Consider the following 27,253-nt stretch of genomic DNA (forward strand, 5'->3'; position numbering starts at 1 on the left):
TTTTTTTTTTTTTTTTTTGGTTTTGGGGTTTTTTTTGAGTTGGAGTCTTATACTGTCGCCCAGGCTGGAGTGCAGTGGCACGCTCACAGCCATCCGCAACCTCGACCTGCTGGGCATAGTTGGTCCTTCCACCTCAGCCTTCCAAGTAGCTGAAACTACAGGTGCGCGTGCCCACACCAGCTAATTTTTTGTTTTATTGTAGAGACAAGGTTTTGCCAAGTTGTCCAGGCTGTTCTCGAACCCCTAAGTTCAGGCAGTTCTCTCGCCTCAGTCTCCCAATGTACTGGGATAACAGGCTTGAGCCACTGCACCCGGCCTGATTATTAATTATTAACTTCCCTAGGAGACCAAAAGTCAGGAAAAAATTTAACAGGATGATAATTTTTTTCAAAAAATTCAAATGTCACTAAAAAGTTTTGATTGGCAACTTGCCTGATACATTTTAAGTGATTTAGTATAGCTACATTTTAGTCCTTTGACCTTCAATTGAAGTCTTTTTTAAAGTTCAGGAGAAGCAATGGGCATAAGTTTTGGCACATTACTGTTGAAAACAGTTATTTAATCTACTTATTTTTACAACCTTGTACATTTTTCATTAGTGATTGGATGAAATTGATTGTAATACATAGCTAGAAAGTGCTGTTGCCCCCTGGTGGCGATTTACAGCACTGGCATCCATTAATAGTTTTTTCCACATTGAGTGGTAATAATTGGTGACTTGTCACCATTGGACCCATCTCCTCACCTTTATATTTCGCTATAAGCAGAGACTAATGCAGTGTTGGAATCAGTGTTTGTGATAAGGTCATACCATGATCTACACAAATTTATCATAGCTGAAATTTTAAGTCCCTAATCTGTACAAGAAACTGTGTCAAATTGCCTTTCTGTCCCATCTCCCCACCTGTGTCTTACAGTATTCCTTCTTGAGTACTATAGGAACTCTTGGATTGTTTCTTAGGAAAAAGGATAAATTAATTGAATTGTGAATGGAAAATGTGGTTGAATTGTAGTTGGAAATGTGAATGGAAAATGAAATTTATACTACAAAGAAGAAAAAATTGAAAACAATTTTTTAAAAGTGGCTTCAGTATGTTTCACTTCTAGCAGTGGCTGAATAAAGCTCCTATTGGACAGACCCTCCTGCAAACAATTGTAAACTCTAAACAAAATAACTTAGTTATCTGAAGGCACTAAAAAATAATTGTGGAGGGAAGCTGACCCTTGAGGAAGGAAATTGCATTAGGTAGTTATCCACTCGCAGCTTCTAGCCTAAGAACATGCCCTGGTCTGTGCCATATAGGATAGCTAAAACTTCAGTGGGAAATGATTTGTCTTTCTGGTCTAAAAAGCCAGAAGACAGAATTTGAGGTAGTAGCAGCTACTAAAAAGTGAAAAAGAAATCCTAGGAATGAGAGAGCCAAAGAAAGGGAGCCCCCAAGTTCTGTATATAAATTCAGCCCAAATCGCTGATCCTTTAGCCATGCAGGTGTAAGGCAGACTCCAGATGACCCAGCAAAGTATATAAAAACTGATATTTGAGTGGCTGTACAAAAAATAGAGTTTTCCACTTGAGTATAACCAAATTAACTACCTGATAAAACCAAAAACATAACACTTCCAAGGAATGTAATAGAATCCAGACTCTCAACATACAGCATTCACAATGTCTACAGTGCAGTGTAGTTACTCAGTGTACGAAGAAACATACAAACCTGGCTTGTTCTCGTTGAAATGACAGTCAGTAGAAATTCAGCCTCTAGATGACCTAGATGTGGGAATTAGCAAACAAGGATTTTATTTTATTATTATTATTTTTTGAGTTGGAGTCTCACTCTGTTGCCCAGACTGGAGTGCAGTGGCACGCTCCCAGCCACTGCAGCCTTGCCTTGTTGGGCTCCGGCTCCTTCCACCTCAGCCTTCCAAGTAGCCGGAACTACAGGCACATGCTGCCACGCCCAGCTAATTTTTGATTTATTGTAGAGATGAAGTCTCACCAAGTTGCCCAAGCGGGTCTCGAACCTGCAGGTTCAGGCAATCCACTCGCCTCGGCCTCCCAAAGTGCTGGGATTATAGGCTAAGCCACCGAACCCGGCCTGGACAACAATTTTAAAGCAGGTATTATAACTATACTCAGTGATGTAAAAGAAAAATGCTTATATTGAGTGAAGAACTAAAAAGTATCAGCAGAGAATAGAAAATGAAAAATAACCAGATAGAAATTCTACACCTGAAAAGTACAGTATCTAAAATAAAAAATTCAGGCCATACACAGTAACTCATGCCTCTAATCCCAGCATTTTGGGAGGCCAAAGCAGAAGGATCACTTGAGGCCAACCTGGGCAACATAGCATAAAATATATTGCTAATTTGTGTAATAAAGGTAACAGAAGCATGACTATCATGTATTTGCTGATATTTATAAATACATTGATTTATATGTATTGTCAAATTGGACATGGTCTCAGCCATGGAAGAGATCTAAAACTAAGAATCAGCAAGCATATGTTTACAACCTGTGGATGAGGTAAAGGAGGCATGTTGGGCAAGTGCCTCTGCAATGTCTCCTCAGTCACATTCTCAGCTGTGTCTTAAACAGCTGGACACACAGCCTTGCTGCGTCAGATGTGGGGATTCTGTGTTGTGATATGAACATCCTATGTTTATTCTGAGAAACTTGAATAACTTCATAAGTCCTCTCTTCCTCTGTGCTTCCCATTTTCTAGGACCTCATAGTTGACCAGACGATAGAGAAAGTTTCCTTTTGTGCCCCAGATAGGAACTTTGATAGAGCCTTCTCCTACATATGTCGCGATGGCACCACTCGGCGCTGGATCTGTCACTGCTTCATGGCTGTCAAGGACACAGTGAGTCCAGCAACATGTAATTATGGGGGCTCTCATTTAGCTGAGCTCCTTCCGGGTTTGTTCAACCAAGCAGTTTCCACTACATTTTCAACAAGTCTTGGCTGCTGCAGCTACTCCTGGATGTGCCTAAACTAGCCTACTTTCACTCCTTTTATTCAAATAATTCACACTCTTGTGACCCTGTAAGTTACAACTCACAGAGTAACTGCTCCCAAAGTTGTAGCTAGTATTGTTTAAGCTGTTTGTCCTTGGTTTGACACAGGTGCTTTGAAAATGAGTTGAAATACTAACCTACACTTTTCCCTCTGTCTTTCAGACCCTAAGAAAACCACAAACCACAATGTATTTTGCTGACTACACTTACAAAATCTAGAGCTCAAGAGTTTCCTGGTGCTAATTTTAAAACCATTTTATTGTCAAATCTTGGCCCTGCAAGCTGTTTGTGTCTCCTAGGCCAGTAGTGCTGCTATCTCATAATCACCCGGTGGGCTTGTTTCATAACACAGATTGCTGGATCCCACCTCCAGTGTTTCCATTCATTAGGTTTGGGGTTGGGGCTTGAGAATTTGCACTAGTAACAAGCTCCCAGATGATACTGCTGATTAGGGGTAAGATTACTCTTTAAGAACTTCTGCCCTAGGCCTAGGAGAAATAAGCGTCCTCGGCCTATGCTGTGCCCTTATTATAGAGCTGTGTTCAAATGCAGATGGCTTCTGAGAATCTTTCAGTACTCTTTCCATGTCATGCTTGAACGTCTAACCTTACTTAGATCATCCTCCTGAAAAGCTAGGTGGGATTTCATGTGGATTCATAGAATAAGTCTATTGTTTTTTGTTTTTTGGTTTTTTTTGAGTCAGAATCTCACTCCGTTGCCCTGGCTGAAGTGCAATGTCACACTCACGGCCACCCCAGCATCAACCTGCTGGGCTCTGGCAATCCTTCCACCTCAGCCTTCCAAAATGCTGGAACTACAGGCGTGCTACCACACTCAGCTAATTTTTTTTTTTAATTGTAGAGACAGTCTCACCATGTTGCCCAGGCTGGTCTCTAACCCACAGATTCAGACAGTCCTCTCGCATTGGCCTCCCAAAGTGCTGGGATTACAGGCTTGAGCCACTGCACCTGGCCTTTTTTTTTTTGAGTTGGATTCACTCTGTCACCCAGGGTGGAATGCAGTGGCATGCTCATGGTCACCGCGGCCTTGACCTGCTAAGCTCAGTTAATCTTTCTGCCAGCAATTGCACTAGTTTTTTTAAATTTTTAAATTTATTGTAGAGATGAGGTCTCGCCAAGTTGCCCAGGCTGGTCTTTAACCCATGGACTCAGGCAATCCTCTCACCTTGCCCTCTCAAAGTGCTGGGATTATAGGTGTGAGCCACTGCGCCCAGCCGTCTATTAGTCTTTAATAAACAGTCAAAAGATTTATAGTCGTATAACATCTTAGGGACAAAGAGCATTTTAAACATTATCTGTGTAGGATATCTGATACTGGCATGCAAAATCCAGTGAAATAACTTGTTCAGAGCCGTATGTAGGAGCAGCTGCCTACATGGTGTGATTCTAAGAACACCACAAAAGACTCCCTGTTCCCAAATATCTCTTTTCACTATGAATGATACCAACAGTTATTATACCATCACTAGCTTTTTTATTCTACAATTAGGGATATAGTTTAAAATGATAACCCTGCTAAAAATAATCCATTGATTTATTAAATTGACTCTGGGTAATCCAGTGTATCTACAAAGCAATGTTTAGTTTATGTAAGTCCCCCACTGCTTCTATACACACGTATGTTTTATCTGTTTAATTTTTTGTATAAGTAAAGAGCGTGGGTGAAAACATGCTTTCACCATTACCTGTGTGTACTTGGGAGGTAGAGTTAGGAATAGAGCGATCTGGAGAAGATATGAGAGGGCCTGAGGGCCACACCTGGAGGGCTGCTTAGAGGGAGAGCATTCAGAAACGGGGAACAGGAAGTAAGCTTTCTTTTTTCTTTGTAGTCATTGGGGTTGTATTTATTTGTATCAGAAGTTTTAAGTTTGCACCTTTATTTTAATACATATAAGTTTCTGAAATTTTCCTTGCCATTCCACTGGTTTCGTAGAAATGCCTGGTAAATATTTCCACTGTTCCCTGAAGGTCAACTAGAAATTTGCATGTTGAGGCTTAGATCTCTGAACAGGGTCTTCTAAGCTGGTAGCCAGAGCTCACCTGACAGGGAACTTGCATGACAAGGAGCTCTCCATAGCTGCTCACAAAGGACTTTAGATTTTACCCAAGGCCTGTTACAGCTCATATAATTGCAGTGTCATAAGTACTACCTGAGATAATTTATTCATTTACATTAATTTTAAGCTGGAGTTTGCAACATCTTGCCCTAGTAAAAACAGACTTGTTTGTATGAAATTTTTGGTACTGTAACTCTGAAAAAGCTTTTGCTGTCTACAGGGTGAAAGGTTGAGCCATGCAGTGGGCTGTGCTTTTGCAGCCTGTTTAGAGCGTAAGCAGAAGCGAGAGAAGGAATGTGGAGTGACTGCCACTTTTGATGCTAGTCGGACCACTTTTACAAGAGAAGGATCATTCCGTGTCACAACAGCCACTGAACAAGCAGAAAGAGAGGAGGTCATGAAACAAATGCAAGATGCCAAGAAAGGTACACTCTGTTCTATCACATTGTATATTTATTTAACACAGTTTGTCCCAACAGAGTAATATCATAAAACTCTCAAGGACACATTTTCTCATAATCAAAGAAAACTCTTCACAATATAAGAAGACTTTAGTAACACAGCTGAAAACCTTACAAAAGTGTCTTCCTTTAGAGTGGCTAGTTTAATGGCTTCAACAACGTTTACTCTTTCCAGTATAGGAAGCTATCTGGGGAGCAGTTGAAGAAACTGCAAAGACAACTCTTACCTCTCCCTCCCATCCTGGAACAGAATTTTAATTCTGATGCAGCTGAGCTCTATGAGAAACAAATGCTAATCAAGTATCTGCAGTTTGAAGGAAGAAGCACAAGTCCCAGGGTTTAAGGCTGTGAAAGATCTGCTGACTAGGAGACTGACAGAGATTTAACAGTGATACTGTTTTTAACAGTGAAACTGTATTGCTGCTGTTTTTAGTGCTTTCTAGTCACAAAAGTTATAGATTTTGAGAGGTCAGCCCTAACTCTTTTTCCCGTAGCCCTGTTACTTTTAGTGTGTGATTTTGTAAAATGTGAGTTTTTTTAGGTACACATGGAGTCATAGCAGAAATGCCTGTACAAACTTTCAAGTTACTCAGGAGTTTGTAAATTTGGGTTGAGTGTATTTTAGAACTAAGTGATAGGGTTTTTTGGGGTTTTTTTGAGTTGGAGTCTCACTTCTTGCCCAGGCTACAGTGCAGTGGCAGGCACGCTTATGGACACTCCGGTGTCAACTTCCTGGGCTCCAGCGATCCTTCCACCTCAGCCTTCCGAGTAGCTGGAACTACAGACACGCGCTACCACGCCTGGCTATTTTTTATTTTATTGTAGAGACGAAGTCTCACCGAGTTGCCTGGGCTGGTCTCGAACCCTTGGGCTCAGACAGTCCACTCACCTCGGCCTCCCAAGGCACTGGGATTACAGGCTGAGCCACCGAGCCTGGCCAGTGATAGGGTTTTGAAAACATTTTTCACTCTTGATTATAGCTAGGGTTAATATCAACAAGAAAAACAAAAACAGCTCAATGTAACTAATAGATATTAATATAATTTTGATAATTTTTTCACTATAATCTTTTAGTTCTAAACCAGCCATTTTGAATAACATCATTGATCTAATACCGGCCCAAACAGTTCACATTTTTTATTTTTTGAGTTGGAGTCTCACTCAGTCGCCCAGACTGGAGTGCAGTGGCCGCTCCCGGCCACCGCAGCCTCGCCTCCTGGGCTCCAGCGATCCTTCCGCCTCAGCCTTCTGAGTAGCTGGAATTACAGGCATGCGCTACCACGCCTGGCTGATTTTTTGATTTATTGTAGAGATGAGGTCTCGCTGCCCAGGCGGGTCGCGAACCCGCCGGCTCAGGCAATCCACTCACCTCAGCTTCCCAAAGGCGCGGGATTATAGGCTGAGCCACTGAGCCCGGCTTCAGTTCACATTTTTTTTTTGAGTTGTAGTCTCACTCTGTCACCCAGACTGGAGTGCAATGGCCGCTCCCGGCCACCGCAGCCTCGACCTGCTGGGCTCCAGCGATCCTTCCGCCTCAGCCTTCCAAGTAGCTGGAACTACAGGCATTCGCTACCACACCTGGCTCATTTTTGATTTATTGTAGAGATGAGGTCTCACCAAGTTGCCCAGGCAGGTCTCGAACCCGCAGGCTCAGGCAATCCACTCACCTCAGCCTCCCAAAGGCGCGGGATTACAGGCTGAGCCACCGAGCCCGGCTTCAGTTCACATTTTTAAACAAAAAAGAAATACATATTTTTATTTGAAATGAAATTATTGGTGGTGATTTTTTTCATTTCTTGTAAATATCTGTACCAGGAAACCAAAGAAGAAAAAACATCATGCTGTCTTTACTAGAAAGTTTCATGTGTATAGCTATTATTTAGTGTGCTTTAGTGATTTTCTTTTCTTTTTTCTTTCTTTTTTTTTTTTTTTTTTAGTCAGAGTCTCACTGTGTCACCAGGCTGGAGTGCAGTGGCACACTCATGGCCACTGCAGCTTCAACCTGCTAGGCTCAGGTGATCCTTCCACCCTTCCACCTCAGCCTTCCAAGTAGCTGGAACCACAGACATGGGCCACCATACCCAGCTAATTTTTGTATTTATTGTGGAGACAAGGTCTTACCAGGTTGCCCAGGCTGGTCTCGAACCTCTGGACTCAGGCAGTCCTCGTACCTCAGCCTCCCAAAGTGCTGGGATTACAGGTGTGAGCCACTGTGCCCAGCTTAAAATATATTCTTTAATACCACCAAATGGTACTCATTGCTATGCACAGCATTTCCAAAGAGACTGAATCCTAAAGTCTATGTAGGATTGTGAGGGTTGGCAGTAGAGATTGCTACAATCAGAAAGAGACTCAGCTGGTACAATGGAAACAGTCTTATGTTTAGGTTTAATCCAGTTTAAACGTTTACTTCTGCATGCTTTTATTCAAATGAACCACAAATACATATTGTCCGTGATTTAAAGACTGACATTCTTTGACACCTAATCAAAGGTATACACTTATATGTATGCTTATTTGGACCTCTCTGACTCTGCCACTCCCAAAGTTCACCTCCCCCATCAAACAAACATCAAAAGCCATGAACCATCATTCTTTAAAGGACCTCACATTAGGAGTTCATAGAACCCAGGTTTTTAAAATCTTGTTCTAAATCTTAATTTATAAATCACCGTGTGAAAATAAAAGAGCTAACATTTGTGTATTAATAGATATGCTGTGTGACATGTAGTAAGCCTTCTGTCTGTTTGAAAAATAGATCTGAACCCTGCTTCTAACCTGTCCTGTAAAAGATGTTGGGAAGGAAATGGGTAAAAGGACCTGGTGGGCTTTTGAGTTCATCAGCTTTGTAAACTCAAATTATGTGAAGACATTGCTAAGGTCCTCTTTCTCTTGATTTTCTTGAGCTGAAATGGATAAGACAGTTGTCGGTTCATCAGTGGCCCCTGGCAGCACTGCACCATCCCCATCCTCTCCTACCTCTCCCACTCTGGATACCACTGCCTCTCTGGAGATGAACAATCCTCACGCCATCCCACGCCGTCACGCGCCAATTGAGCAGCTTGCTCGCCAAGGCTCTTTCCGAGGATTTCCTGCTCTTAGCCAGAAGATGTCACCCTTTAAACGCCAGCTATCTCTTCGCATCAACGAGTTGCCTTCCACTATGCAGAGGAAGACAGATTTTCCCATAAAAAACACAGGTAACGCAACTCCACCTGACTCCCCCAGTGCTCTAGCACTGAAGCATTCATATCACTTCCTGTGGAGACACTAATCCCATTGCACTAGCCAGTCCTTTCTCCCTGAGGCTGGTTTGTGATTGTATTGTCTATCATTTCCCAATGGAAGAAAACTAAGGCCCATGGAGCACAGATTGACTTTTCTTCAACAAATAGATGATAGCGCCATGATGGAATTTCTAGCCTGAGCCACAAGGTCTGTGATTTATCCTTGTGTAAGTGCACTCACACTACCTCTCAGCCAGCCTGCTTCCAAACTTCAAGGATCTCAAGTTTCCTTTCTTATTCTGCCATTTGGGATCCAGCAGGGAATTAATTAAAGAGGCTTTAGAAACACATACAGCTAAAATAGCATTACCTTACCGACAGATGTACCAGAAGAAATGGATCCATGCTCATTGTCCATAGGGAGGAAACTCTAAACAGTTTCTCCTATAAATCTAAGATCTGTTGTTCATCAGAGACAGTGGGCCTGCTCACAGATATTCATTACCTTTCAGAACTGCCACACAGGCCTTTGTGTGGCCTCTATGTAGCTGAGCCAGCCCCTGTAGCTCTGCCCTCATCATAAGATCTGGAGCTAAAGGGTTAGATCTGGTCAGTGCTTTCATTGGGTCCTGTTTTACTTCCCTCTGAGACATCCCACACCATTCCTCTAACAGAACATGAGGAAGCTCGGTCTCAATGGGGTACTCCCACTGATGGTATAAAAGTACAGAGAGTTAAGTTCTCTTGACAGATGAAACTAGGCCTAAAGAATGGTTGGACTAGATGACTGCTAAGGGTCTTTTCAGCTCTTAATTCCTGTAAAAACTGAAACTCCAGGTGTTTCAAGTGCTTGTTTCAGTCTCCCTCTGAAGCAGATGGGGAACAAAAACCATTATTCTCTTTTTACCGATGAACAAGCAGAGGTTCAGCATACATAATTAGCTTTCTCAGTGACACAAAAGTATCCTAGAGTTGGTATTAAGAACAAAGTCTCTAGCATCTTACACTTCTGTTCACCATTTCATGTTATCACAGTTGATATTCTTGATGCTGGAGACTTTGTAGATGAGAGTGATGACCTGGTCAAAGTTGTTACAGAGAAAAGCACTGAGCATCCACCAGGGTCCCAGACTATAATCCACGCTTCTGATACAATTACTAACTAGCTCCACAACTTAACTTAGAACACAGCATTGGGAACAGGCTGGAAGGCATACAAGTTGCAGATGTCTTCTAGAAAGATGTAGCTGCCTAAACATCTTGGCACAGAAAGAGAACACCAGATTCCCAATAGTGTTATAACAAGAGGAAATGGGGAATTGGGGGATTTGCAAGGGAGGAAGATGTGCCTCAGCACATAAGTCTTTGACATCTTACACCTCCCATCTGAAAAGCCTGTGAACTCTTTTGAAGCTGCTTTTGTAGCCCCACCAGACAGTTAATCGAGACTTTTTTCCCACAAATAAGAAAGACAGTGTTAAAGGCCAGCTGTGTCCTGCTGTCATTTTTCAGGGTAGTCCCATTTTCCTGTCTGGAGCATTTTGTTTACCTTGCAGTGCCAGAGGTAGAAGGGGAGGCAGAGAGTATCAGCTCTCTGTGCTCACAGATCACCAACGCCTTCAGCACGCCTTCGGAGGACCCCTTCTCATCGGCCCCAATGACCAAGCCAGTGACAGCGGTGGCACCACAGTCTCCTGCCTTCCAAGGTTGGTGTCCTCTGACCTGCTCTTTAAAACTAGCGCTCCTGATACACTGCTTACTAACTGCAGATTGGCATCCTGAGCTTCCCAAGAGTCTGGCCTGTTAATCGACATTTAATAATGTCCTAGATTCACTGAGTTTCCTATTCCACAGTGTCTGTGTGCTTTGTTCCCCTTCCTGTTTCCTAAAATGTCTGCATTTGTCCTTTTGCATGTGTCCATCTTTCATCCCATTCTGTTGGGCGTTTCTCTAGTCCCAACCTATGACTTTGTCACTTGACTCTTCAGGATTAGAGTGTCCAGCCAGTTTTCCAAAAACAGTAGTCATTAGAATTGGTCCAGGCGTTATGCTTTCTTTAGTGCAGTGATTCTCAACCAGGTGCAGAATTTGTCATTCATTATTGGAGACACTTTGGAGTTTCACAAGGTGTGGAAAGGGGTGTTGTTACTTGCATCTGGTTAGAAACCAGGAATGTTGCTAAACATCCTTCAGTGCACAGGGCAGCACCCACAATAAAGAATTTTCTGGCCCAAGATTTCAGTAGTACCAAAGTTGAGAAGCCCTGGGCTCACTTAGTCTCTACCCTATCATAAGAGGCTCACAAAGAAAAAGTTCATTTCATCTTCTGTAACAAGTGTTCTAAAACTTGCCTTTTTATGGCATTGAAGAGTTACTAGTTTTCAGAGAATTGAATTAACAGTGGATATTGATTCAGAGGTTAACAAATAATTTATGTAGCTTAAATTATAGTCTTCTAGAATTTGAGCTCCTATAATTTCTCTTTTTCCTTTTTTTTTTTTTTGAGTCAGAGCCTTACTCTGTTGCCCAGGCTGGAGTGCAGTGGCATGCTCACAGCCATCATGGCCTCAACCTGCTGAGCTCAGTTGATCCTTCCACTTCAACCTTCCAAGTATCTGGAACCACAGGCATGTGCCACTACGCCCAGCTAATTTTTTGATTTACTGTAGAGACGAGGTTTTGCCACGTTGCTCAGGCTATTCTTGAACCCTGAGCTCAGGCAATCCTCTGGCCTCTGCCTCCCAAAGTGCTAGGATTACAGTTGTAAGCTACCATGCCCAGCTTCTTTTTCCATTTCTTTTGAGAGAGAACTTGAGAAAGTTTTGCTTTGGAGACAGTGTAAAAAAGACCTTGCTGGTATTGGAAGGAGCCACATGCTTTTCCTCCAGGAGTTGGTCAGTCTTTCTCTTTTTCTCCCTCCCTCCCTCCCTCTCCATGTCACCCTTCCCCCCTCACTCTGCTTTTTTAAGTAAGTTTTTATAGGTCATGTGCACCAAATGGTTTTTCATGTCATTTAACAAACATTTATAATACCAAGAAGCACAATTTATTGAACACCTAGCATACTGCCACATTCTGGCAAGTATTCATGCATTAATTCTCACTTAATCCCCACAACAACCTGGGAGGTAGGTGTTACAGATAAGAAAAATTAGGCTTAGAGAGGTTAAGTAAATCGCCCAAACCATGCAGCCAGGGTTTAAACTCAGGTCTTTCTGAAGATAGTGCCCACCACATTTGAATCTGCCTGCTTACAAGGCACTGAGTTACAGAATTGATTACTTGTTTCCCTGCCTTTAAGGGGCTCCCAGTCTCTAGGTGAAAGAATCTTTTGGACAAGCCCAGGTAATAATACCAACACCACAGGCATGTTGCCTTGTCCTAAATGAGAAGAATTATATTGCAGGATAGAGGAAGGCGCTTGTCTGCTCTGGGCTACATATAATACGGAGCGGGGCTCGGGAGCAGAACGTGATGTAGATACCTGGATGAAAGGAACAAGGGCCAGGAGACTTTAATGAGGGGAGACGAAGAAGAAAGAGTAGATAATCCGAGATGTTATGAGCATTACAGAGGGAAAGAAATCTTCAAAAAAGAGATGAAACTCTGTAGCAGATTACAAATTTATTAAGCAAATGAAAAAATACCAACTTTGACCTCTGATCTGTAATCTGGAGATAATACCAGTCTTATGGGGTTTTGAGAGAATGAAATGAGATGATACATGTAAAATACAATTAGCATGGTGCCCAGCATAAATAAACTCATTATGTATTTATTTTTTAACTTTTGAGAAGGAAATAAGGAGTAATAATTTTATTTTACCCATTATTGTCAGTGGCATAATTTGACCTTTTGGGACAGTATAAAAGAGAAATGCTTCATTGCTTTGTTATGCCAAAGACTAAGCTGTATTTAGAATAGTTGTAGTTTTTTGCTGCTCTTAAGACAGGGCAGTTCTGTTCAACCTAATTTGAAATGGCTTTGTAGGCTTCATTTTCCCTCTCCCCTTGCACATATTTTCGCAGAACAGTCATTTGACTTTATCTGTACAGCCATTTTAATGACAACTTCTAATACTCCCCCTTTGCCTAAAGGTACATGTATTCAATGCAAGATAGCATGATTATTCCAAATGTCAACTCTTGTCTGTCCATTCCACCACTAGTGTACACTGGCCCAACTGGCCAGCTCCAGGGGTCACTTGTGCACCCTGCATGAACTAACTTCACCGATGTTGTCTGCTCCCATTGTAGCTAATGGCACTGACTCAGCCTTCCATGTGCTTGCTAAGCCAGCCCACACTGCTCTCGCACCCGTAGCAATGCCCGTGCGTGAAACCAACCCTTGGGCCCATTCCCCTGGTGCTGCTAACAAGGAAATGGCAGCCACATGTTCGGGTAAGGTGACCACAGATGATGGTGAGGATTCTGGGATCAGACAGGTGACCCTTGTTCTAAAAATCAGACTGCTGAGTGGGAACTGGGAAAAATCCCTTTAGGAAAAGCACGTTCCCTCCTAGAAATAAGCTGCTATTAAGAAAGGATGGTTGGTCCAGTGTGGTGTCTCATGCCTATAATCCCAGCACTTTGGGAGGCTGAGGCAAGAGGATTGCTTGAGCCCAGGAGTTTGAGACCAGCCTGGGCAACATAGCAAGGCCTCGTCTCTACAAAAAGAAAAAATCAAAAAATTAGCCGAGTGTGGTAGCACACACCCATAGTCCCAGCTGCTTGAGAGGCTGAGGCAGAAGGATTGCCTGAGCCCAGGAGGTTGTGGCTGTGGTGAGCTGTGATCGTGCTACTGAACTCCAACCTGGGTGACAGAGTGAGACCCCAACTCAAAAGAAAAAAGAAAAAGAGGATGATGAAGGAGAAGAATAAGAGATTCATGATAACCCTTATGACTGTGGGATTGAACCACCCATATACAGAGCTTTTATAAAATGCATATTCCTGGGCTTCATGTCAGGGAATCCATCACTGGATGTGGTGATGTGTAGACAGACATGTCTAAGGAAGAGGGGACCCTATCTCCTACAATGACAAGCCTACAAAAAGGACTACAAGTAGCACTTTATTTTTGCCTTTTTGTGCTTTCTACTTTTTCCATAGTGAACATCTATTAACTACAAAACCAAAAAAAATTTTTAAATAGTAATGAAGCCAGCTCACCAGAAAGACAACCTATGTCTAGAAGCCAGCACTGGTTATTTTAGAGCAGAAGATAAGTAGAGAAGTCACCTCGGGGCCTTAAGAGCATGCACAAGCCAGGCTCAGTGGCTCCAGCCCATAGTCCCAGCACTTTGGGAGGCAGCGGGTGAGTGGATTGCCTGAGCCCACAGGTTTGAGACCAGCCTGGGCAGCTTGGCGAGACCTTGTCTCTACAATAAAAATTTTAAAAAATTAGCCAGGTGTGGTAGCGCACGCCTGTAGTTCTGGCTACTTGGAAGGCTGAGGTGGAAGGATCACCAGAGCCCAGTGGGTTGACGCTGGGGTGGCCATGAGTGTGCCACTGCACTCCAGCCTGGGCGACAGAGTGAGACTTCAACTCAAAAAGCAAAAACAAAAAAAGTACACAAACTAATTTCTTTTTTTTTCTGGTTTTTGGTTTTCTGACAGTCTCGCTCTGTTGCCCAGACTGGAGGGCAGTGGCGTGATCTGAGTTCACTGCATCCTCGACCTCCTGGGCTCAAGCGATTTTCCTGCCTCAGCCTCCTGAGTAGCTGGTACCATAAGCATGCGTCACCACACCCAGCTAGTTTCTGTGTTGTGGATGAGCCATGGCGACAGAGATTTCTGACACCTGTCAGCTACCTTGGTTCAATGCATTTGAACTGTATCTAGACCATGTCTCAGCATGGCTAAGTCAACAACATGGTCTGACAGGTTCTCTTTGTCCTACCACAGATTTCTTCAGTTGGTAATAGAGACTTCTCCCATCTACCAAAACCATAAGATGTCCCACTGGGGGGACATGTTAGGATCATTCAAATACCCAAGACTGTAAGGTGAAGAAAGAGGCCCTGACTGATCCTGCTGTCTCTCTGTCTTGTTGGTTCCAGGGACCGAGTGGGGTCAGTCGTCTGGTGCTGCCTCTCCAGGCCTCCTCCAGGCTGGCCACAGACGCACTCCCTCGGAGGCCGACCGATGGTTAGAGGAGGTGTCTAAGAGTGTGCGGGCTCAGCAGCCGCAGGCCCCAGCTGTCCCTTTGCAGCCAGTTCTCCAGCCACCTCCACCCACTGCTGCCTCCCAGCCACCTATTCCGGGGAATGCATTCCTCAGCTCCCAGCCTGTGCCAGTGGGTGTGGTCTCACCCCTGCAGCCAGCCTTCGTCCCTGCCCAGGCCTATCCTCTGGCCAATGGGATGCCCTACCCAGCCTCTAACGTGCCTGTAGTGGGCATCACGCCCTCCCAGATGGTAGCCAACGTGTTTGGCACGGCAGGCCATCCTCAGGCTGGCCACCCCCACCCATCACCCAGCCTGGTCAAGCAGCAGATGCTCCCTCAGCACGAGATGAGCAGTGCCACTGCCAGCCCCTTCCTTAAGCCCCCTGCTCAGCACCTCAATGGCTCTGCAGCTTTCAACGGCATGGACGACAGCAGGCTGGCCTCAGGAGACAAGCACACAGAGGCATCTGCGGGCCCCTGCCTGGTGGATCCTTTTGAAGCACAGTGGGCTGCACTGGAAAACAAGTCCCAGCAGCGCACCAACCCCTCCCCCACCAACCCCTTCTCCCGTGACTTACAGAAGACCTTTGAAATCGAACTGTAATCGACGCCTGTGGCTCTGTGTCTTGTCTGTGCTTAGGCAGGGGTGTGAGTGGAGGTCAGAGAAGCAAAGGGGACTCTGTCTTCTTGATTACTACTCTTCTCACTAATCCAAAGGTCCCAAGGAACAAGTCCAGGCAGTGTACAGGGAGGGGTGATTCTGGAAGATGTGGGGAAAGTGGCCTTGTGGCCAGGCTAAGAATGCAAGGTAACACTGCCTTGTGCCCCTCCCCGCCCACAGACTTTGAGCCACAGGGAAACAGACATATCTGAACAGGAATCCGTATGCAAAGCACATTTACTGGAATATACAACACAACAGGAAGCGAAACAATCTCCCTTTGTCTTCAGGCCGTGTATCTGCCTCCTTGGTCCCAGAGACTTACAAGAACGGCATGGTCTCTGCTCAGGCCGGGACAGAGAGGCTGGCTGTGTCGCCAGTGTTCTTGGGAGGGCACATCAGCAGCCGCCCAGCAGAGCTATATTTGGGGGTGAAGTCACGCTTCCATTTTGAGTAACAGAATAAATATTATAAGTATATATCAAAAAAGCCAAAATCTTTATTTTTATGCACTTAGAATATTTTAAATAGTTCTTAATATTAAAGAGTTGTAAGTAATCTTGCCAAAGGTAAAGGGTTAGTTGTAAGAAATTGTACATAAGATTGATTTATTATTGATGCCTACGGAGGAGGATGAGGAGGAAGAGGGGGAAGAGGAAGAGGAAAGGCTGGAAGTTGCAGGCAGATCCCTAGCTTGTTCGCTGCCATTCACTGTAAGTAGTACATTGCAACAACAATCATGCTTATGATCAATACAGTCACTAGGTTTTAAATAAAGAAAACGAAAGAGCAGTATTGTCCTGGCTTTAAACCTATGATAGAATTCTAATGTCATTACTTCAATGGATTTGACCTAAATATGCTCTGTAGAGAATATTACCTTTTATGTATTGCTGCAGTTTCCCTATGTTAATCCTTTACTTGTTTTAACACTAAGTCATACCACAAGAAGGAGCGCGGGCTACTGTGTTGGTGTGTAATGTGGGTCTGGGTGGGTTTTGTCCTGCCCTTTAAATGTTGCCCTCACGAGTTTTGTGGGATGGGGGTTCCGGTTTCCATAGTCTCGTGTGTGCCCCCTTCAGTAAGCAGAATGTCCCATTGCCAGTCGCAGCCACCTGACCTTGGAGAACATGAGATCCCATCTCATTTTTACTTTTGAACGTTGGCCTTACAATCAAATGTAAGTTATATATATTTGTACCGATGAGAATTTATAATCTGCTTTAACAGAAATAAATGTTCGTGGTAGAAGTTTTTGCCCATGGAGGGCTGTTCTTTCCCCTTTTCTTTATTAGCAGATGATTCACATGTAGTTCTTTTGGTCTCATTCTTCCTCCCTTCTACTGCTGCTGCAGATCCCTAATTGAGTGACAAGAAAATCCTTTATTGGGGCTAATATATCCTTTAAATTCCTATTTTCATTCATACTTTAAGCTTAGGTCGATCCTGAGTGTATCTCTAAAGTCAGCTTCCCACTACTCAAGGTGTGGTCAGGAATGGCAGCATGGACGTCACCTAGGAGCTGGTTAGAAACGCAGACTCTCAGCCCACTTGGTGGAGCAGTGCTTTTCAGCCTGGGCCATGGCAGAATCACTTGGGGAGCTTCTGAAATCACAGTGGCTGGCCTCTACACCACACCAACTGAATCAAAATTTTAGGGGGAGGTGAACCAGTTTGGGTTTTTTTTTTAAGTTCCCAATATAGAAGAAGGTTGAAAACCACTAACTAGCATAGCTTTTACCTATAATCTTAGCCTACTATTCTATGACTAATAATATAACTAGTTGGCTGCAAAGGACAAGCTAACACGCTGATCTCTCACTTACCTTTCTGAAGTATGTATACCAACAGGCCAAATGCTGGTTTAACTAAACTGGGGAATCCAAGAAAGTGGCCCTTGTTTTCCAGATTTTTATTGCAAAACCAGCTGTGGTCAGTGATAGTAGATGCCCCTCCGTATTTTTTTTTTTTAATGGAAAGAAAGGCCTCTGCCTCTGGCCTAGGTTTCCTTTATTGAGTGAGTAGACTGAGGAGTGTCCCTCATCCGTCACACAGTTAGTCTCCTCTCCAATGTGTGGGAGATAAAAATCACCTTTCAGAGCTTTGTCTCTGTACTGCATGTCTTTCCTGCATCAGAGTTAATCTTGGATGCCAGGCAGTTCTCTGGAAGATTTGCAGAAAGTCAAGGCGGAAAGGGACTTGAATGCTCATGAAATCTGGGCCTCTTGTTTTAGCATCTTGAGGAATTAGCATTTCAGGGAGATGAAAAATTATTTCCTCCAACTCAGATACTCTGAAACCATTTCCTGTTGCTGTCCTGTCCTCCCCACACCCGCACTGGGATCTCCATCCTGCTCATGTCATTTCTCCTAAGTCTGATTTTTCTCTGACAGCAAACACTCTGCCCCACAAGCACCCACCCAAGGGAGGGGCTCCCAGCACAGCCTCACGCTGGCAACAGGTGAAACTGCATGTGGCCCCAGGAGGGAGTCAGGACCAGCTTTCCAGTTAAGCAGGGGGCCTTTCCAGCCCTGTCATGCTCAGGCAGCAGTGCTGGCTGCAGTTCTGTCTGATCACCTTCCACTTTGCCAACAAGGGCCATGCTGTCAGCCATATTATGCACAGACAGGAGTTGGAGCCAACTGCTGCCCTGTCCAGATGGGCCACTGTTGACCCCAGATGAGACCCAGTTCTAGCACAGACTCGCTCCCAGATGCAGTGAGCTGGCACTCCCCCTGAAGGACAGGGCTCATTTTTGAATTGGAGTCTCACTTTGTCACCCAGGCTGGAGTGCAGTGGCCACGCTCACGACCACTGTATCCTCGACCTGCTGGGCTCAGGTGATTCTTCTGCTTCAGCCTTCCAAGTAGCATGCCACCACGCCCAGCTAATTTTTTTATTTATTGTAGAGACGTCTTGCCAGGGCTGCACACTGGGAGGGTTTTTAAAGGGCCAGTGTCTCCAGAAGGGAACTCCCTCTGCCAGCCAGAGAGCAGATGCCAGAGTCCATCCTCCCTTCCTCCTTAGCCCTAAGAACCGTTTGGAACTGGGCTGGAGCTGGCTTCATCCCTGTTGCCAGGTGGGCTGAGCAGGAGGCTGGAAACGGGAGCAGCTGGCACAGCAGAAGCTGGCGTAGTACTCATTGCCACAGAGCTGAGCCTGCAGGATCAGCTCACAGTTGGCCCGCTCTGGCTGGTCGGCACACTCCTGGCCAAGGTTCCTGGGCTGGGCGGCGGGTGCTGTGGGGGGGGGGGGGAGAGGTGGTAGATCCTGCGTCTGGAGACACACCTGCCCTTTCATCTTCAAAGAAAAGCAACATTAAACTGTCGGCTCCAACACAGAGTGCACCGTGACCTAACACCGCACATGCAAGTCAGAGAGCAGGCCCTGTGTGCCTACGTGCTGGCCTCACTCCAGCCTGCGAGGCCTCCCGTCCTCCTCTGTGGCCTCGGCCTGTGCACAGCTTTTCCCCGACTCCTACATAGTTACTGACTGTATGACTAAACATCTCTTGAAGTTAACTGCCCCCTGACTTTTGAGACCTGAACTGCTGAATGGCAACTGTCCCAGCCTCTGGATTGGGAGGAAGAGCAGGTAGGATCAGCCTCAAGTAAAATTTGAGTCACAGGAGCTGTGTTGTCTTTTCCCTTCCGCTGCTGGCTTTTCCAACCCCAAAAGTTCTATGCCTTTGATATCCCCACTTATCTCAGCCACCCACTTCCCCCTGAGAAAGCAATGTATATTCGACCAGATCATAGGAACAGTCTTGTCAGTGTGGCTCCAAAACACCTGCCATGGGCGACACTCATCCAGCAGAGGGCCGGAGGAGGCTGGCCTGACAGGCCTCATCAGAAGGGCCCAGACTGCATCATGCCAGCGCCTGGTTACAATGTGGGATATGTAGCTAGTCACATGAATATCTGGTCGCCCAGCAGCTCTTTCTCACTGTGCACCTGCACCTGGTTTGTCTCGAATCTTGGTTACTGTGTAGATGAGAGACCAGTGTCTGACACGACAAGCCTGGCAGGCAGTTCCTGCAGCATGGTGCTTTCCCAGGTGACAGCACCGCCCGTGCACGTCCTTGTGCTCCAGGTAGCTTGAGCACCCAGTGGCGCCAGCACTGCACTGGGCCCTGGGGGCACCTGTCGCTGCACAAGGAGCCCACAGGTGGGAAGCCTGTATATCAGTCCCACCCACAAAGCCGCACTTCAACCGCAGGCCTTCGCCCTCTAGCATGGCCCAGTCCCTTCATGTAACTGCTCCTGGCATGGGGCTGCTGCCTCCGTCATCACACGTGTCCAGCAAGCAGATGGGGAGGGCCCTGGCGTCCCACCTGACACACTCTCCCCGAGGCCCGCATCAGCCTGAGGGAACTGGCAGCTCCCACCAGGGCGCTGCCCTGCCCTCAGTCCCTCCGTAAATGACACATGGGGGAGCACAGCCCCTACCCTTCCCTCTGGCTCATGTGATCATGAAGTTCCTGAGTTTCGATATTAAACCATAGTCTGTCCTACCAAGTCTGAGAGGCACTTATTTCCACATCTCAAGGTGGTCTACATCCTAACTGATAGACTTGGCATTGTGTCATTTAATTGGCACCGTTTTTCCTCATTGGTATGCAAATAATGTGCCTTACAGTAGAGTGTTTCCTTTTGTTGGAATATGATAGAAAGAATGGGATCTGGAGAAATTTAAGGCTACACTATCACATTATTGAATTACACAGGTAAAATTTGTTCAGTTACACATGTAATAGTTTAGTGAAAAAAATACTCAATGTGAAGAGTCAAAAGATCTGGCCTTGAGGCCACTAATTTGCTGTGTGACTGGTGGGAACCCCGCTTAGGATCTCTGGATACTTGCTTCATTTGTAGAATGGGGATGATGCCCTTTCCTTTCTGGGTTGCAGAGTCAGGTGACTCTAAATTAGGCACTCTTCAGTCATAGGACCACTTTTGCCACCCTGATTAGACTGGACAGACTTTCGTGGTCTATCTGCTTTAGGTTTTATAGCGAGATTCCAGCCAGTATTTCTTAAGGTAGAACATACGTCTAAATGGCCATACTATCACTAATGTCTGTTACAGAATTACCAGGTGCCCAAGAGAAGCATCACTCCCTTCATCATCCCTGCGGCCTTAGGGATGGAGTAGCCCACTGCATAGATGAGGAAATCACGGCTCGGGAAGGCTAAGCCCTTGCCTCGAGCCACCGCCGGAAACTGGTAGGCAGGGCAGAGTTTCAATAAGTCCCTGGCACCACAGAGCCTGTACTCTGCCTGCACATAGCCAGTACTGAACAAGCAGACGCCCGGGGGAGCCCCCCCGGCCTGGAGACCGGCCCCTCACCTGGCTGCACCAGCTTCACCTCAGTGCTGCGGCTCACTGCCTGGCTCCCCCGGTAGGCGCTGCACGTGTAGGAGCCCTCATCCCCAGCCTGCAGGTTGTAGATGAGCAGCGTGCCATCTGGGGACTGGCGGACATGACGCCCATCGGCCCACACAGGCAGCCCATTCCTGGGGGGAGGACACCACTGAGAGAGCCGTTGGGGCCTCTGGTCTTCAGACCCGAGGGGACGTGGGAGGAGGTCACCAAAGGCCATTCCAGAGCCAACCACACCCTTCCCCTGAGGGTAAGAGGAAGAGACAGGACAGGCCCCCAGAAGGCTGGAGAACATGACCAAAGCAGAATAACCCAACGAGGTGGCTGCACACACGAACTAAGCCACCAGCCTAAGTTATCCAGAGGGTCCCATTCTGGCTTCCTCCTGACAAGGTCTGTTCAGCAGCTGCTGGGGATGGGGCCCTGTGCCAGAGACCACACGTGAACACTAAGTGCTCCCTCCCTCCAGGGGACCTGACTGGTGGAGATGGGGAAGAAGAACATGGGGACTCCAGAGCTGGAAGGACGGCCACAGCAGGAGCACACAAGAGGGAGGCTGGAGAGGGCAGGACCAGCCAGCAGGCCTGGGCTCTGGTCAGTCTAGACTGGTTTCCAAGGGCAGTGGAGGGCTTAGAGCACAGCCAGGCCTGATATGACACCACACTCAGAAGGTATGCTGACCACAGCGAGCCTGGAGGAAACCAGCAAGTGGCCACCACCACGGTGTACACAGGGTGGGTGATACGGCCTTGGGGAAGGCCAGCAGGGAGGGAGAAGCCAAGGATAACTGAGGTCTCCAGCTTGGGTGATGGCGGTACCCTCTAACCTTGGGAGACCCGGGTGGGGCTGAGCGGTTGATGGTGAGGCCATGCTCCACTACTGTGAATGTGGGGTACCCGTGACATAGCACGAGGCATCAGAGTTGAGGTCTGCAGTGAGAGTGTCCGGGCCCAGAGAGCGTATCCACACTGGGTGGCCTAGAAGGAGCACGAGGTGAGCACGAGACAAGATGAACCAAGGACAGGGACAGACCCCGAGGCACGGAGGACAGCAGCTTCCTGGAGCAGGAAGGGGGAATTTGAAGGGGAAATTTGGAGGAGGAACGGTGGTCAGTGGAAGAACACTGCAGGCCACTCGGGGAGGGGTGTGCCCAATAGAGGCAGGTACAGGGGGTAGAGGCCTGGCCAGGGCCGTGTCAAGTAGGGCCTGAGAAGCGGCAGAGGGGTGGGCAGGGAAGCAGCGCCCACAGGGATGGCTGGCCGTGTGGGGACTCAAGCACAGGGGCACACAGATGAGGGAAGGTGCTTGTTTTGAAGAGGGAGTTGGGTGTGTGCCACTGGGAAGCCCAGGAGAGGCTGTGGTTAAGAAGGCTGAACCCACACACCCACCGGGAAGCCGCCTGCAGCCTCCCCACCTTCCCAGCTCTGGGTCGCACCAAGGGCCTTCCTGGCGCCCATCCCGTCATTGCGTGCACACTACATTCTGCACTTGCTGCTTCCTCCACCATGACGTACAGGCTTCCTCAGCCACAAAGGCAAAACTCGTCTGGAGCTGCAGGGCACTGGCCACCAGCCTGGGAGTGCCCTGGAACCCAGACGGGACCCAACATACTCCAGAGAGAGAGGGAAACATCTACTGAACGAATGAGCAAATGAAAGATCAACTGTTTTGGGGCAGAAGGCCACACAAGTCCTCAGAGTTGAGCGTAGCCCTGTAGTTCTCACCCTAGGAGAGATCCTGCTACCAGGGACACTTGGCGATGTCTGGAGGCATTTTACTGTCATGATCTGGGGGTGCTGCTGCCTTGGTGGGCAGGTGCCCTGGACACCGGGGGACACCAGCAAGTCCCGCCGAACCTCACCTGGTAGACGGTAGCCCTGAGCATGGAGCCCACAGGGCTTCATGTGTGGCTGAGGGAGGTAAGGGTGGAGGAGGAGGACTGTGGTGACAGTGATCCCTGGCCAGAAGGGGACACCCGCGCCTGGGCTGTGAGGGCCTGGGGGGCTGCCTGGAACGGACCCTCACCTGGACCACCGGATGTTCACGTGCTCTCCTGTTACCACACACAGCAGCCTGGCAGTGTCCCCCTCTGGCACGACCACAGAGGGAGGTAGTCCTGTGATGGTCAGCTCCCCTGGCATGAAGAGGAGACACTGTCAGCCACAACGAATGCCCTGCCCTAGCCCCTGATCTCAGCGGGCACTCGGCTGCCCCCTTACCCTGAACTCTGAGCTGCACCCATCGTTGGTCTCGATCCTGCCCGTTGAAAGCGACACAGGCGTAGAAGCCGCCGTCCTCCACAGCCACTCGATGGATGACCAAGGAACCATCCGGCAGTGGGTGGTGTCTGGGGACCAGCACAGTCAAGGCTCCTCCCCACGGGCCGCGCCTCCCCCCACAGCTCCACTGGCACTGGTGGGGGAGAGGCCACAGGGCCAGCTGGCCCCAGCCCATCACCCATGCAGACACATGTGGCTTTTAACTTCGGAAAACCCCTTCAAGTGTCCTGACACAGACGACTCCAGTGTGGGGTCTAGTTTTGCTCCACCCACCGAGGCTCAGGCCCATTCTACCTGGGGGGCTGTGTGCCGCTGGCCTTGCGAGTCAATGTGAAACCAGCACCTGCCCCGACAGGGCCTGACATCTGGGGACAGAGTGAGCCTCCCACGTGGTGCTCAGGCATGTCATCAAAGGTCCCCACCATGTCATGATTCCATGCCGTTCCTCAGCTGTCTGCTAACTGGCCTCTTAATTCTGTCACTAAACACACTCTGGGAAGGCCCGGACCCAAAGGCTGGCCTGCCCGAGGGACCCTATCTCTCCAGAACCGGTGGAGCGGTCCCCAGGAGAAGGCAGGCTGGAGGCGGACCAGGAGGTGGGGTGAGGAGCCCACGAACCTGGGAGAAGAGATGGGCCGCCCATCTCGCTGCCACTCCACAGACGGGGGCGGGAAGCCTTCTGCGCGGCAGGGCAGCCGGATCTGCTGGCCGGGACTGGCATCTACCACCCCAGGCTGGGTCCAGTCCAGGCGCAGCCTGAAAGCCAGCAACCGTGGCATGAGGGGCCTGGCCCTGGCCCATTCTCAGTGACCCGTGAGGCCTCAGGGCTCAGCCACACTCGGCATCCTAAAAGCCCCAGGCTCCATGGTAATGTCTAGAGTGACCTCCTCGCCTCTCCCACCACTGCCCCAGAACTAACCAGACACAAATGGCCCAGCATCTCGACCGATCACATGCTCACTCTGCACATGTGCCACATGGTCCTAGACTCAGGAGCCATCTCTGGCCCCAGCACAGTCTTCAACTTAACGCTCCTCAAGGAGCCTCCAGCCCACCTCCACGACTAAACTCGGACCCTAGCGCTCAGTGCTTCCTCCTCACTTTCCTGTCTCGCTTGAGTAGGTGTCCAGCCCGAGGTCCGCTTCTTCCTCAGTCCCCGAGTCTCAAGCCTCTGGCTTGGGGTGCTCGTCCTCCTCGCCTCCCGCGGTGGGACGTGCCTGTCTGCTTTCCCCTGACGCCCATCTCGCCCACGTTTCTAGCCATTTCCCTGCAGAACCCTGTATGGGGCAACTGCAGCATAGCTGTGGGCACCTTTCCTCCTCACCCAGGGGTACCGTCCCTGCGGCCTGTGGTTTGGGCTTTCTGGGCTTTTACCTGGTTTCTGTCCGTGGGTGTGAGGAAGAGACGTAGACAGACCCCAAACCTCCAGCATCACCCTCGGTGCCAGAGTCTGAAGGACCATGACCCTGGGCTGTGTCCTTGATCAGAAGGTGGTGCCTCAGGTCAGTCTCAGACAGCATGGCTGTGTCGCCCTCTGTCACAGAGCCGGGAAAAGCAAAGTGTGAGGGGCTGGGAGGAGTGGAAGACAGGTGGGCCATGAGGCCAGTGGGACTTGTGGAAAAACAAGGCCCACAAGGTGGTCCCTATCCAGGAAGAGCACCCAAGGGCCTTCTAGTGGGGGCAGCGCCAGCCCAGGCCTCCATCCCGGCCTCCCTACTCTGGAGGGCAAACCTATGATGCGAAGGTGGATCTTGTGAGAGTCTGGGCCTGGGCCTGGCCCAGAGCTGGCACAGCTGTAGGTGCCGGTGTCCTCGACCCGCAGGGAGTAGATGACCAGGGAGCCATCAGACTGCAGCTTGTGCCTGAGGATGGAGAGATGGGGAGCTCTGGACTCAAGCCTATTAGAGAAGACAGGGACTGTCACATACGCCCGTCAGAGGAGATGGGGACTGTCACACGCCTCTGAGGAGATGGGGACTGTCCCACATGCCTGTCTGAGGAGACAGGGGCGGTCAAACACGCCAGTCAGAGGAGACAGAGACTGTCCACACGCCTGTCAGAGGAGATGGGGATTGTCATGCTTGCCAGCCAGAGGAGAGGGGGACTGTCATGCTCGCCTGCCAGGAGAGAGGGACTGTCACGTTCGCCTGTCAGAAAAGATGGGGACTGTCACACAGGCCAGTCAGAACAGAATGGAACTATCACACACGCCTGTCAGAGAAGAGGGGGACTCTCATGCTTGCCTGTCAGAGAAGAGGGACTTGTCATACCTGTCAGATGAGTCAGAGATTGTCACACACACCTGTCAGAGAAGACAGGGACTGTCCCATATGCCTGTCAGAGAAGACGGGGCTGCCCCACATGTCTATCAGAGGAGACGGGGACTGTCCCACATGCCTGTCACAGGAGATGGGACCTGTCATGCACATCAGTCAGAGACAAGGACTGTCACACATGCCTGCCAGAGGAGATGGGACTGTCCCACATGCCTGTCTGAGGACATGGGAAGATGGGGACTGTCCCACACCCCTGTTGGAGGAGACAGGGACTGTCAAACACGTCAGTCAGATGAGGCAGAGACTGTCACACACGCCTGTCAGAGGGCACAGGGACCGTCACAAATGCCTGTCAGAGGAGATGGGGACTGTCCCACATGCCTGTCTGAGGAGACAGGAAGATGGGGACTGTCTCACATGCCTGTCTGAGGAGACAGGAAGATGGGGACTGCCTCACATGCCTATCAAAGAAGACAGGGACTGTCCCACACACCTGTCAGAGGAAACGGGGACTGTCACACACACCTGTCTGAAGAGACGGGCTGGCCATCTTTCTGCCATGCAGCCTGGCCTTCTGGGGATGTGTCCTCTGGGCAGAAGAGCTGTACCCGCTGCCCCAAGGCTGCCTGCACCAGGGTGGGCTCCGAGCCCACCACGCTCTTCCTGGGGGTGGAGGAGAGGATCTGCCTGCTGGCCAAGGCCAGGACAAGAATCACACTGTCCATGTGTCCCACTGCAGATGCTGGCGCCCGTGTATCACAGGCACTTTCAGGGCCAGAGGGGCCCAGTGGAGGCCCAGCTCCAGATGCCATGGATAGGAATTCATCACCCTGCCTCCCCCCCCCCGGGGCGCTGCTGCCTCAACCCGCCCTGCCTCAGCAGCAGAGTGGGCACCGGGCGGGCCCCAGGGAGGGCTGGCTCATGCTAGATTCCAGGCGGGGGAGTGATACAACCACAGCTGGACACAGAGTTCGCCCCAAACCCAGGGATCATACAGGGCAGCAGATCACATCCCTTTCACCGGTCAAGGAGCAAGGCTTAGGGAAGCAGGTAGCTTGCCGAAGGTCATGGACCACAAGCTTTTACAGCTCAATGGGCCCAGGTACACCAGCCCAATCTCATGGAGGGTCCAGGCCCCTGGCTATACCACTCGTGGGATATCTACAAGCCTCCCGCCTGAAGCCTCAGCCCCTGTCGGTAGATGGAGGGAATGGTCTGCAGGCCCCATAGGCCCTACAGACCCACCCCTCGCCTGGGTGCCTGCCCCCAGCCCAGAAAAGTAGCCTCACCTGTAGGCGGGGCTGTGGGTGGGTGGTGATAGTCCACCAGCATCTCCTCCCAGGCCAGCTGCCCCGGGCCTCAGCTCCTGGCTCCACAGCCTCTCAGCCAAGGCCGGAGCGAGGGAGGCCTCCCTGGGCCCAGGATCCATGGCTGCCGTCTTGGGCCGGCTGGGCTGCGGCGGGGGCCGGCCGCCACCGGTGTGGGACCCCCGGCAACTGCCCTCACACTCCTGCTCTGAGGCGAAGTTGTTGGCATTGCCGTGGCAGCCGCCGAACCAGAAGCGGTTGCACCGGGCCACGGAAGCAATGAAGAACCAGCGGGCAACCCAGTCTGTGCAGGGGCCGTGGGCACTGGGCAGCAGGCACCGAACGGGGTAGGCTGGAGCGGGGGTCCCGGTCACCAGCTGCCAGCGGCTGGGACTC

At 48.9% G+C, this 27,253-nt stretch overlaps 2 protein-coding genes and 1 long non-coding RNA gene across 3 annotated transcripts in view; 1 reads left to right on the top strand and 2 right to left on the bottom strand.

Moving 5' to 3' along the window:
• The window catches only part of NUMB (NUMB, endocytic adaptor protein), a 100,342-nt gene extending 83,477 nt beyond the window's left edge, over positions 1-16,865 (top strand). The window contains exons 6-11 of the mRNA XM_021718363.1: positions 2,727-2,867; positions 5,319-5,523; positions 8,466-8,759; positions 10,343-10,492; positions 13,043-13,186; positions 14,848-16,865. Of these exons, the coding sequence (XP_021574038.1) occupies positions 2,727-2,867; positions 5,319-5,523; positions 8,466-8,759; positions 10,343-10,492; positions 13,043-13,186; positions 14,848-15,557 (1,644 nt within the window). The 3' untranslated portion in view covers positions 15,558-16,865. The remainder of the gene's footprint in view (positions 1-2,726; positions 2,868-5,318; positions 5,524-8,465; positions 8,760-10,342; positions 10,493-13,042; positions 13,187-14,847) is intronic.
• On the bottom strand, positions 15,834-18,360 carry LOC103272103. The gene is made up of 2 exons (XR_505101.1): positions 17,441-18,360; positions 15,834-16,973 (listed from the first exon to the last, which is right to left on the bottom strand). It is a non-coding gene; the product is annotated as an uncharacterized LOC103272103 (long non-coding RNA).
• A 142-nt stretch (positions 18,361-18,502) lies between these two features.
• The window catches only part of PAPLN (papilin, proteoglycan like sulfated glycoprotein), a 38,624-nt gene continuing 29,873 nt past the window's right edge, over positions 18,503-27,253 (bottom strand). Inside the window, exons 17-25 of the mRNA XM_021718365.1 lie at positions 26,840-27,209; positions 26,076-26,213; positions 25,006-25,136; positions 24,649-24,808; positions 23,893-24,030; positions 23,215-23,342; positions 23,021-23,129; positions 20,963-21,129; positions 18,503-18,853 (exon numbers count right to left, since the gene is read on the bottom strand). Of these exons, the coding sequence (XP_021574040.1) occupies positions 18,678-18,853; positions 20,963-21,129; positions 23,021-23,129; positions 23,215-23,342; positions 23,893-24,030; positions 24,649-24,808; positions 25,006-25,136; positions 26,076-26,213; positions 26,840-27,209 (1,517 nt within the window). The 3' untranslated portion in view covers positions 18,503-18,677. The remainder of the gene's footprint in view (positions 18,854-20,962; positions 21,130-23,020; positions 23,130-23,214; positions 23,343-23,892; positions 24,031-24,648; positions 24,809-25,005; positions 25,137-26,075; positions 26,214-26,839; positions 27,210-27,253) is intronic.

This window comes from Carlito syrichta, unplaced genomic scaffold (genome assembly GCF_000164805.1).
Source record: "Carlito syrichta isolate Samal-C Ts95f unplaced genomic scaffold, Tarsius_syrichta-2.0.1 Scaffold312129, whole genome shotgun sequence".
Classification (NCBI taxonomy): Eukaryota; Metazoa; Chordata; class Mammalia; order Primates; family Tarsiidae; genus Carlito; species Carlito syrichta.